The 12,704-nt window shown below is 32.0% G+C and overlaps 1 protein-coding gene across 4 annotated transcripts in view; it reads left to right on the top strand.

Annotated features, from left to right (window-relative positions):
- The window catches only part of LOC126883097 (phosphopentomutase), a 166,977-nt gene that overhangs the window by 142,791 nt on the left and 11,482 nt on the right, over nucleotides 1-12,704 (top strand). For all 4 annotated transcript variants that reach the window (XM_050648339.1, XM_050648338.1, XM_050648337.1 and 1 more), the window contains exons 6-7: nucleotides 1,980-2,188; nucleotides 10,173-10,471. In XM_050648339.1, coding sequence (XP_050504296.1) covers nucleotides 1,980-2,188; nucleotides 10,173-10,471 — 508 coding nt within the window. The remainder of the gene's footprint in view (nucleotides 1-1,979; nucleotides 2,189-10,172; nucleotides 10,472-12,704) is intronic.

The raw sequence follows: 12,704 nt of genomic DNA, 5'->3' as shown, positions 1-12,704 counted from the left end.
ACCTACTAAAATACATAAATTTTATTAATTATTCTTAACGCGAAGTTGATAATCTATAGGCTCACATATTATTCTTCTTCCTATAGGTACGTACATACAGTATATTATTTTTAGATATTTTAAAAGTATATACAAGTAGGTATGTGTTAAGTATATACTTTTGCATATACTTACGCATATACTAAGAATATTCGATTAAGGTATATTCTAAGAATAAACTTTTACGAACATTCCGAGGTACTACGTACCCGAATGTGCTCAGTATATTCGGTGCAGGAATATTCTTTGAGGCACATGCAAAGAACATGAAATTTAGAATGTTTTTTATGGTACATGCTATGCTTGTACTACGCATATACTAAAAAGGATATACTTCGACGAATGTTGGTAGGATATGCTTAGAACATGATGCGAACATCATTGTTATGTGGGTATGTTCAAGTAAAATGTTTTCCTATTGTCCTGTAATTAAGAATAAATTCTTAATCGTTGATGGTCATTTAGTTAGCTCACCTAACTCATTTTATAACATTTAGAAACACCAAATCTTAATCAATTTTTGTCTAACAGAAAAACAAAAAAATACATGATATTCAGAAAAGCAAATCTGACTTTTTTGTTTTTCGAGATTTTTGGTATATCTAACAATTTTTAAGTTATTTTGAAAAAAACCATATTTTTCAAAATTAAAATTTTTAAAAATTTTACTTTGAAACCAAATTTTTTCAAAAATAAGCACTTTGAATCGATGAAACTTACAGATCATATAAACACAACATAAGTAAAATAATTTGTGGAGCGGTAACGATTAATTTCATTTAAGTTGCTAATTAGGGGGTGGTCTTCCCGATTTTTTTTGCAAAAACAAAAGGGACCAACTTTATTTTGAGCGTAACTTGCTTAAATTTAATGCTAGAAACTTTTTGTAAAAACAGAAATAAATCTTTTTTTATACACTTTAAAAAAGTTATAATGGGTTTTCCCCAAAAAGTGCTTAATTTTTTTGGATATTTCACGTCGAAATATTATATTTGAAATTTGGTGAATATGAATCTATTTTTCATTGACTATAACTCTGGTTCTACGAGATCCAGAGACCTAACGCGTACACCATTTTGTTTACTTTTTTATAAGCTATATTTTTGCTGAGAACGTTTTTTCGACAAAGTACTTACGTTTTGAGATATTTGCGAAAAACCGTCTAAAAATGTGGTTATTTTGTTGAAAAATGAACATATTCACTCGCAAATAACTCGAAAAGTGTAGACTTGGCGAAAAAGCTCTATAGAACAAAAGTTAATTAAAATTAGCCAGTTTACCCATTTCCGGACTTATTTTGGACATATATTTTTTCACCCCCCAAGAGGGGGTGAAAGTCACCTCCAGGGCAAAAACACACATCGGCACAATATCACTTTTTTTCTTTGACATGTAAGCTATACGTATGCCAAATTTCATGTTAATCCAAGCGGTTCTTTAAAATTTAGAGCAAAAACCGTGAAAGAATGGACTAATAAGGACTTGTAGGTCTTCTAGACTGTCCGCTAATATTATGATGTCATCTGCATATCTGACTGCGTTTAGCCGGTACCCATTTAGTAGTATATCTTTTTCAGTTTCCTGCAAAGCTTCGATAAATATTCTTTTAGAGTAGAGATTGAAGATCGGAGAAGACAAAATAGAACCTTGCCTCACACCACGCATTCGGTGTGTTCATCCCCAACTCTGAGATTTCTAACTAAGTCAGTAAAGGTTTCTAATTATTTTCAGATCTTAGTTGTTAATTCCTGATTCTTTTAGTATTGGCATATCTTGCCGTGCTGTACTCGATCAAACGCTTTGTTGTTAACAACCAGACATGCATGTGGATCGCAATTGACCTCTCTTCATCTCTAGAATAAGACTTGTAAGAATTATATTGAGAACAAAATTATGATGAAATAATTATTATGATAAAAATAGGTTATTATTGTTATTAGAACAGGCGAATGGAGAATATTTAACGGCAACGAGACGGGAGCCCTCATTGGCTGGTGGATGTTAACTACGTTTAAAAAAAGAAACCCTTCATTTCCCCTCAGTAAGGTGTACATGCTTTCAAGCACCGTCAGTTCGATGATTCTCAACACAATGAGCAAAAAAGAAGGCTTTAAATTTGTAGACACTCTCACTGGATTTAAGTGGTTAGGTAAGCTCTATATTTTTTTAATTTGAAGCCTTTATAGTAGAAGAACCTTTAGCTATACCTCAATTATTGGTAATGTCAGTAATTGGTAATGTCTCAATTGACAGTATTATTTGAGACAAAGGACAGCATGTTCTTTATTTTATATTCTCTGTTCTTATCTCCTACACGATTCTATGGTCTGTTTTTAAACCAGGAGGAGTAATTCAAATTTACCGCGCCATAATGTTTGTTTGTAATTGGTCCAACCGCAGGCAAGTTTACTCCACTGTTACGAAATTTTGACACTAATGACATTTATGAAATTTTGACACTACTGGCATTTCATAGGTTAATTAAGTTATATCGTCGATTTTTTGTGTTTTCTACGTTATTGCTTTAATTTTTTGATTTTAGTCTACTTTTATACAGGGTGTTTCATTAATAATTGTCTATATAGTAACTCGAGAAACCTTAGCACAAAATACGAAGATTTAACCTAAAACACTTGAATAAAATGTGCTTCCTTAAAGTAGAATTCCGCACCAAGCGACCGAGACAGGAGACCCCGACAGGCGACAGATAGGCGAGGTCTCCCCACGACTGCTCTCAATGCAATTATATCAGGGTAGTTCTGCAGCCCGCGACCGAGACCTGCGACCAACTATAGCCTATCGCGACCTATCTATCGCCTGTCGCGGTCTCCTGTCTCAGTCGCTTGGTGCGGAATTCTACCTTTACTGAGTTAAAGGGTGTTTTATCTAAAAATTAAAAAACTATTTTTGCTCAGCATTTTAAAACTGTTCGACGTTCCTTTTCATACTTGGCAAAAAGTGCGACTACTAGACACCCTACTAAATTATGATAAACAAACGGCAGCTACTACCAGAGGCGTACGACAGGGGATGGTGAATGGTTGACCCTTCTCAAATTCTACGCCACTGAAGAAATTACTATTTTATTGCCATTTTTAGATTAAATAATAGGTCTATAATAATAGGTAAATAATAGGTCTTAGGCCCACATATAAAATTATTATTTATAACCACACCGTTGAAACTTTTTGTACTTGTTATTTGGGTGGAGTCGGACAAATTTGGAGCTTAGCGCATTATGGCAGTGGGGCGTTTGTCTGTCAAGCGGTCACGAAGTTGTCAATTTTATGCAAGAAAAAAATTTATAACCACATTTGTCATTTTATTTTAATTAATGGTTTTTATCATATAAACAGCGAAAACAATTTTGTCGGATAAAAATATTGGGGCATATGACGCGTCGGACACGCTAAATATGTCAAATTTATGAAAATAATAAATTTATTACCACATGGATAATTTTAACGGTATCTACCATAAAACCGTTTTACAATAATGTGGTAACCTTGTCGGACAATTTTCACGGGGCATAATAATATGTGCAGTCGGATGCACCGAAGATGTCAATTTCCTGGAATTTTTTTATTTATTACCACAGATGTTATTTTTATTTTGTACTGTTTTTTTACATGTGTAATGCATATTGGATCACTTGTCGGACAAAAATAATGGGGCGTTTTGGTAAAATTTAAAAAAAGAGTAATTTTTATACATTTTTGACTTCATATTATATTACGTATTTTTCGGCTCATATTACCCGTATGTGCGCCAATGGTGAATATTAAATTCTTAACTGTAGTTAACCCTCGTAAGGCGGTGCTTAGATTCTTACGTAAACAACGGTGCGGGGTGCATTTTCACCCCATCCGTATATCCATTTTTTTTATATGTGAACGTCGGGAAAATTGATTTGAAAGATAATTAGGACTTGTTTATTATACTATGAAACATAATTTTACAAACAAAGTACTTACTCATTTCTTCTTAAAAAAAATATTATTGTTGCAAGACAAACACATGAAATTTTTCACAGAGTGAGCAACAAAAATATTTTACACATAATACAGTTATGCCGGGACTTTCGTTCGTTTTCTCTGACATAAGTAACACCGACCTTGCCCCCTGCTCTGTTAGCTCCAGGTGAAACATCAGAAACGTCAAATTCAGGATATAAATATTTCATCATTTTTTGCACATTACAGTAATTTTTCCAAAAAAGCACGTAAACGCAAAGAGTTTTAAATGACGTAAGGGGTGGAATGCGTTTAGAATTGAATTTAATGCGAATAAAAAAATGGACAAAAATCAAAAAAAAAATTATTGAAAAAGATAGGTGAGAAGAACGAGATCTGGGGTGCAGCTGCACCCCGTACCGCCTTAGGAAGGTTTAAAATGTGCAATAACTACCTCTTAAAACCCACCAAATTTCATTTGCATATCTGAACCAGTTTTAAAGCAATAAATAAATCGTCAGTTTGTCAGAAAAACTTCAACACGCCCTATCTCGGAAACAAAGCATTTGTGGGCATGCGTTTTTCTCGTAAAGCAAACTGACTTTATTTTGTCATGCAAAATTACTCCTTAAAGTTTGCCATACTTATTTAAAAACACCCTGTGTTAAAGTCCTTATCTTTTTTATTATCCAACTTAAACGAATGAATGAAAAAACAGACCCTAAATGGGAAGGGCCGTAAAATCCACACCCTTGGACCAAAATGGATGGTTGACGTATGGATGGGCCAGTCTTTTCCTATACTTTAAGATTGGATTTGGCCCAATTTTTTCAATCCAGTCACATTTAGAAAATCGAAAATTTCTTGTATATATAGTGTCGCATGTACGGGAACAGCCGTTCTCTGGGATATAAAAAAAATAATAAGCATCAAGGAGGCCAAAGCGAACTATAAACAATTTTTCTCGGTTAGCTCTACATAGATCAAACTGAAAATTTGTAGAAATACTCCTTATAATATTTAGAAGGGCGTAACGTAGAGAACTTTCCAAAATTTTAGAAAAATTTTCCGAAGTTTTCCCTCTTGTCGGAAATTTTTTTAAAAATTCGAAAAATAAAACTACAGAACGATGTTTGTCATTCTCCGAGGAGTATGTGCACAAATTTTCAGATCACAATTTTTCCTAAATTTCCCCTTTTGTCGGAAATTTTTTTTGGAAAATTTTGAGTACAACTCTACGTCATGCCCTTTTAAGTGTTGTACTTAGTGTGTGTACCAATTTTCAGCTAAATCGATTCAAAAGTAACCGAGAAAAACTGTTTTAAAAAATTATTTGACAATACCTCCTCGTCGATAGCCTAAAAGAATTAGCCTTCACGTAAGCACTGATGATGACAGGTAAACCAGTCGAAAACTAGTTATGTGATTGTGATGTAGCTCTTTTTAGGGATTTTAAATATATACCTTTTATAAAGGATTTACTGCTTTTTGTATTACATGGTATACAGCCAACTACAGGAAAACTTTTTCCTTGTGGATTTTTTAAAAGAATTAAGTTTTCTGTTCGTTTGCCCCTACATTTTCGTCAGACAATTACATTTTTTGTTTAAGAATATAATTACTTATAACCTACTACTTTTGTCGGAAAAATGGTTGTGATGATAAGGGATGCACGAACTCAGCATAGTTTAAAACTATAGTTTGCTAATAAAAATTAAATTTTTTGTCCGACTATCGATTTGCCCCAATATTTTTGTAGGACACTTAGATTTTTTGATTTAGAATATAACTACTTATAACCTCCTACTTGTGTCGGAATTTTTTTCTTAATTCGAGAAAAAAAACTACAGAACGATTTTTTGTCGTTGTTCAAGGAGTATGTAAACAAATTATCAGATCACAATTTTTCTAAAATTTTCCGTCTTATCGGAAAATTTTTTTTGGAAAATTTTGGGTACAGCTCTACGTCATACTCTTTTAAATGTTTTGCTTAGTGTGTGTACCAATTTTCAGCTAAATCGATTCAAAAATAACCGAGAAAAACTGCATTAAAATTTTTTTTGATAATACCTCCTCGTTTATAGCCTAAAAGAATTAAGTTTTCTGTTCCTTTGCCCCAAAATTTTTGTCAGACAATTACATTTTTTATTTAAGAATATAATTACTTGTAACTTACTACTTTTGTCGGAAAAATGGTTGTAAAGATAAGGGATGCACGAACCCAGCATAGTTTAAAAGTATAGTTTATTAATAAAAATTAAATTTTTTGTCCGATTTTCGATTTGCCCCAATATTTTTGTCAGTAACTTAGATTTATTTATTTAGAATATAACTACTTATAACCTCCTACTTGTGTCGGAATTTTTGTTTAAATTCGAGAAAAATACTACAGAACGATTAGTCCAGGGTAATAAGGTTTTTCCCATGACACTCGAGCAGCCAGGGTACTGAAGCGTTTTTTCGACAGGTAATACCTATAAGAGCAAATTGTAACTATTTCCTGCGTAGGATCTGGCGGCCATTTTTATTTATAAACAATTAAGTGTCAAAAAATGGCATTTTTCCCTTTTTTCTTTCAAATCAATGGAAAACAGTAAAACTTATGGTTTTTTTAGTACAAATATCTTTGAGATTATGGAAAAAGCTTTAAAATGACATATTACAAAGTTTGATATACTCATTTATTGTTAATATAATTGCGAAAAAAGGTCGGAATTGCAGAAAAAATTAATTTCTCAATATCTATTGTAAAAATTAGGATACAGCTTTGAAATTTTTGTCATATAAGGGTTCTTTGGTGCTCAATATGTGATAAAAATTTCAAAGCGATTCATTCAATTGTTTAAATTTTATTCAAATTGTTTATCCCAGAGAGCAGTTTTTTTGCAATAACATAAGTCAGAAAAACATGACGTTAGAACCATTCCACAGGTGTCAAATGAAAGAACATGAGCTATATTTTCAACTTGGTTTAAAAAAAGCGAATAAGAAATACCTTTATTAGCAATAAATAATTATGCAAAAGTATCGTAAATCTTTCCTTATAAACTTTTTATTTTGTTATATAAGAAATTATATATATTTATTACAATTTTTTATCAATTATGATATAAATAACATTACTTGGTAGTTGTGCACTTAAAACAGGGTAAAAAAGTTAATTTTTTTGGAAAAAGTTATCCAAAAAGTTTATAAGGAAAGATTTACGATACTTTTGCATAATTATTTATTACTAATAAATGCATTTTTTACTCGCTTTTTTTAAACCAAGTTGAAAATATAGATCATGCTCTTTCATTTAACACCTGTGGAATGGTTCTAACATCATGTTTTTCTGACTTATGTTATTGCAAAAAAAATGCTCTCTGGGATAAACAATTTGAATAAAATTTAAAAAATTATATGAATCGCTTTGAAATTTTTATCACATATTAAGCACCAAAGAACCCTTATATGACAAAAATTTCAAAGCTGTACACTAATTTTTACAAGAGATATCGCGAAATTAATTTTTTTTGCAATTCCGACCTTTTTTCGCAATTATATTACCAATAAATGAGTATATCAAACTTTGTAATATGTCATTTTAAAGCTTTTTCCATAATCTCAAAGATATTTGTCCTAAAAAAATCATAAGTTTCACTGTTTTCCATTGATTTGAAAAAAAAAAGGGAAAAATGCCATTTTTTGACAGTTAATTGTTTATAAATAAAAATGGCCGCCAGATCCTACGCAGGAAATAGTTACAATTTGCTCCTATAGGTATTACTTGTCGAAAAAACGCTTCAGTACCCTGGCTGCTGAAGTGTCACGAACAGGGTATATTTTTGTCTTATTACCCTGGCCTAGATGTTTGTCATTGTTCAAGGAGTATGTACACAAATTATCAGATCATAATTTTTCCAAAATTTTCCCTCTTGACGGAAATTTTTTTTGGAAAATTTTGGGTACAGCTCTACGTCATACCCTTTTAAATGTTGTACTTAGTGTGTGTACCAATTTTCAGTTAAATCGATTCAAAAATAACCGAGAAAAACTGTTTAAAATTTTTTTTGGCAAAACCACCTCGTCGATAGCCTAAAAGAATTAAGTTTTCTGTTCGTTTGCCCCAACATTTTTGTCAGACAATTACATTTTTTGTTTAAGAATATAATTACTTGTAACCTACTACTTTTGTCGGAAAAATGGTTGTAAAGATAAGGGATGCACGAACCCAGCATAGTATAAAAGTATAGTTTAGTAATAAAAATTAAATTTTTTGTCCGACTGTCGATTTGCCCCAATATTTTTGTCGGACACTTAGATTTTTTTATTTAGAATATAATTACTTATAACCTACTACTTTTGTCAGATTTTTTTTAATTCGAGAAAAAAAACTACAGAACGATGTTTGTCATTGTTCAAGGAGCATGTACACACATTTCCAGATCACAATTTTTCCAAAATTTTCCCCGTTGTCGGAAATTTTTTTGGAAAATTTTGGGTACAGCTCTACGTCATGCCCTTTTAAATGTTGTACTTCGTGTGTGTACCAATTTTCAGCTAAATCGAGTCAAAAATAACCGGGAAAAACTGTTTTAAATTTTTTTTTGACAATTCCTCTTCGTCGATAGCCTAAAAGAATTAAGTTTTCTGTTCGTTTGCCCCATAAGGGATGCACAAACCCAGCATAGTTTAAAAGTATAGTTTAGTAACAAAAATTAAATTTTTTGTCCGACTGTCGATTTGCCCCAATATTTTTGTCCGACACTTAGATTTTTTGATTTAGAATATAATTACTTACAACCTCCTATTTTTGTCGGAAAAATGGTTGTAAATAAAAAAATTTCAGAAAATTGACATTTTCTGCGCATCCGACTGCGCATATGCCCCGTGAAAATTGTCCGACAAGGTTACCACATTATTGTAAAAAGGTTTTATGGTAGATTCAGTTAAAATTATCCATGTGGTAATAAATTTATTTTTTTCGTAAATTTGACATATTTAGCGTGTCCGACGCGTCATATGGCTCAATATGTCCGACAAAATTGTTTTCGCTGTTTATATGATAAAAACCATTGATTAAAATAAAATGACCAATGTGGTTATAAATTTTTTTCTTGCATAAAATTGACAACTTCGTCACCGCTTGACAGACAAACGCCCCACTACCATAATGCGCCCAGCTCCAAATTTGTCCGACTCCACCCAAATAACAAGTACAAAAAGTTTCAACGGTGTGGTCATAAATAATAATTTTATATGTTGGCCCAAGACCTATAATATACTCTTTATTGGTAACGATAGAATCATTAGTTTTCGAGATATTTGAAGTTAAATATGAAACGGCACAGTTATTTTGATTAATTTATGATATGATTCATAATATGAATCATATTATGATTAAAATTTAAAAATTATTTGTACCCAGTACCTACTTTAAAACTATTTGGCATATCCTTATCATACTTGGCAGAAAGTGTAGGTACTATACACCCTACTAAATTAAGGTAAATAAACGTTTCTAGCTACTACCAGAGGCGTACGACAGGGGAAAGTGAATGGTTGACCCTTCCCAAATTCTACCCTACTGACGAAATTGCTATCTTAGTGAAATTTTTTGATTTTGCAATACTTTTTATGTAAATAATATACTGTTCATTCGTAACGATACAATACATTAATCAAAATAACCGTGTCGTTTCATTTTTAACGAAGTGTATATAGTTTTAGTGTAGAAGTTTTCAATGAAGTGTATATATAATTTTCATAGAAAGTATTGGAGAATCCAAAAATTGAACTGAAATAGCAATTTCGCCAGTGGCTTAGAATTTGGAAAGGGTCAACCATTCACTTTCCCCCGTCGTACGCCTCTGGTAATAGCCAGAAACCTTTGTTTAATATAATTTAGTAGTTTGTACAGTACCTATACTTCCTGCCAAGTATGAAAAGGATACGTCGAATAGTTTTAAAATACTGAGCAAAAATAGTATTTAAATCTTTAGATAAAACTCAGAGGTAAAAATAAAGAGGTAACTCAGTAAGGAACCACATTTTATTTAAGTGTTTTAGGTTAAATCTTCGTATTTTGTGCTAAGGGCACATATGAGCACATATGGGTAATTATTACTACAATTGAATCTGCTAGTAGGTACAGAATAGTAGATTTTTATGTACGTATTAAAATGTTTAATATTTTAGGAAATAAAGCTCTAGAATTAGAAAAAGAAGGTAATAAGGTAATTTTCGCTTTCGAAGAAGCCATTGGTTTTATGTGTAGCACCGAAGTACTCGACAAAGATGGAGTATCTGCAGCTGCCCAACTTGCTTCGATGGTTTCGTATGTATATAGTCAAAAGAAAACAGTAGCTGATCAACTAAATGAGATTTATGACACTTATGGACTGCATATTTCTTTGAATTCATATTATATTTGCACTGAACCGCCAATTATTAAAGAGATATTCACACAGATAAGAACTAAAAGAGGAGTAAATACCGTAAGTAATTTTTATTATTATCATCATCATCAATGGCGTTACAACTCTTCGTGAGTGTTTGCCACGTTTACAATTGCATTCCATGTTTGTCGGTCCTGTGCCACTATTTCCCATTGTCTCACCCCAATTTTCTTTAGATCATCTCTGACATCATTTTTCTACCTCTTTCTAGGCAGTCCTACAGACCTCCCATCTGACCTTTACAAAAATACATTGCTTATAAGGCGATTGTCGCTACTGCGTATCACATGCCATGCCCATCTGAGTCTATCGGCCTTTATACAGAGCGAGTTTTATATATGGAAACGGTCAATTATCTCGGAAACGACATGCACCATTTTTATAGATTTTGGTCGTTAAGGGTTTTAAAATGCGGCCGATATTATAGTGGTAATTACATTGTTGTCAGATCTTCCGTTTTTCTCGAAATCTAATGAACTTTCTTATTTAAAATGGAATACCCTATAATTTTTTGCGTTTTGACGTCCCTAAGAAATTGTGATTATTTTTCGTGTTATATTCCCTATACCTAAATGCTTTAATTTCGGAGTTATTACTACATTTATTTGAAAAAAAAAATTAAACAAATTATAAAAATCAATTTTTTCGGCCCGAATAGACATTATTTTAGATTTTTTGGATCATTGGGAACAAAAAAGTTCTCTTGTAATTTTTCTCTTAAGTTAATCGTTTTGGAGTTACAAACAATTTAAAACTGAAAAATAGACGAAAAATGTCGATTCTCATGGTTCAAAAACACACGTAATTTTTTTTTTTTTTTTTTTTAATTACGAAGCACCTAAATTCTAGCTCAAACTTTCTTCTATCAGCTTCCCATAAGAATTTTGAGCACTTTTATTCTAAAACATCGTTTTTTAATAATTGTTAATCAAGCGAATATGAAAAGACAGGCGATGGGCTACACTAACAAGTAAAAATCAATGTTTTAAAATTAAGCAGGCCCAAATTACTTATCGGCAGCTGATAAAATAAGGTTAGAGCTTGAATTTAGGCACTTCGTAGTTTCAAAAATAAAATATTTTATTTGTGTTTTTGAACCTTGAAAATCGTCATTTTTCTTTTTTTCAGTTTTAAGTAAATTGTTTATAACTCGGAAGCGATTAACTTAAAAAAAAATACAAGAGACCTTTTTTGTTCCCAGTGATACAAAAAACCTAAAAAATGTCTACCCGGTCCGAAAAAATTGATTTTTATAATATTTATTTAATTTTTTTTTTCAAATAAGCAAATGTAGCAATTACTCCGAAATTATGGCATTTATATACATGATATAGAGAATATAACATGAAAAATAATCAGTATTTCTTAAGGGCGCCAAAACGCAAAAAAATTATAGGGTGTTCTATTTGAAATAAGAAAGTTCATTAGATTTCCAGAAAAACGGAAGAACTGACAACAATACAATTACCACTATAATATCGGTCGCATTAGAAAACCCTTACCCACCAAAATCTATAAAAATCGTGCAAGCCGTTTCCGAAATAATTGAGGGTTTCCATACATAATACTCACTCTGTAATCTAACTAGATTTTCCTGTCCTAAGAGAGACTCTAACTCCTTATTGTATCTGTGCCTCTATTTGTTTGTCACGCTGTCTCTGTAAAACCCATATTTAAGAATTGTTTCCTAATGTTAATCCTCTAATCCTCCATTAAAGTTTCTTAAAAATGCCTTTCTTATTTGATTGAACAGTTTCGACGAAATCTTATCTTCTTATCCAGCATCCTTTTTTAAAGATATATACCTAAGTAATTAAACTAATTAGGGACAGCTGATAACAGCGATAGGTGAAGACGGGTCACGACAAAATAAATTGCGACGTTGCCGGATTTCAAATAAAGTGTATCCAATTAGGAAATCGAAATAGAAATAAAGTAGACATAAAGTGGTAATTGTAGTCCTGATAGTAACTGGAGATCTGACGGGTCGACCGGTCAATAGTCACTTGCGCGGTTCTACAAGTACTACAAGACCAATAGATCCGCAGCATTCTGTCCTGAAGCTTTAGCACGAGGAAAAAAAATGAGTAGTGACAATGAATATGAGACGGAGAACAATCAAAACAAAAGGCAGAGGGGCGAAGGGGAAGAAAAATTGGAGGAAGATAAAATGGATCAAGTATTAGAAATGTTAGCAAAAGTAACCACTGACATTCAGGAAATGAAAGAGGAACAGAAGCCATATAGACAGGAGATTAAGGAACTGAGGGAA

This window comes from Diabrotica virgifera, chromosome 4, assembly GCF_917563875.1.
Source record: "Diabrotica virgifera virgifera chromosome 4, PGI_DIABVI_V3a".
Classification (NCBI taxonomy): domain Eukaryota; kingdom Metazoa; phylum Arthropoda; class Insecta; order Coleoptera; family Chrysomelidae; genus Diabrotica; species Diabrotica virgifera.
The sequence above is the reverse complement of the archived record's forward strand: the minus strand, read 5'-3'. Positions and strand labels throughout refer to the sequence as shown.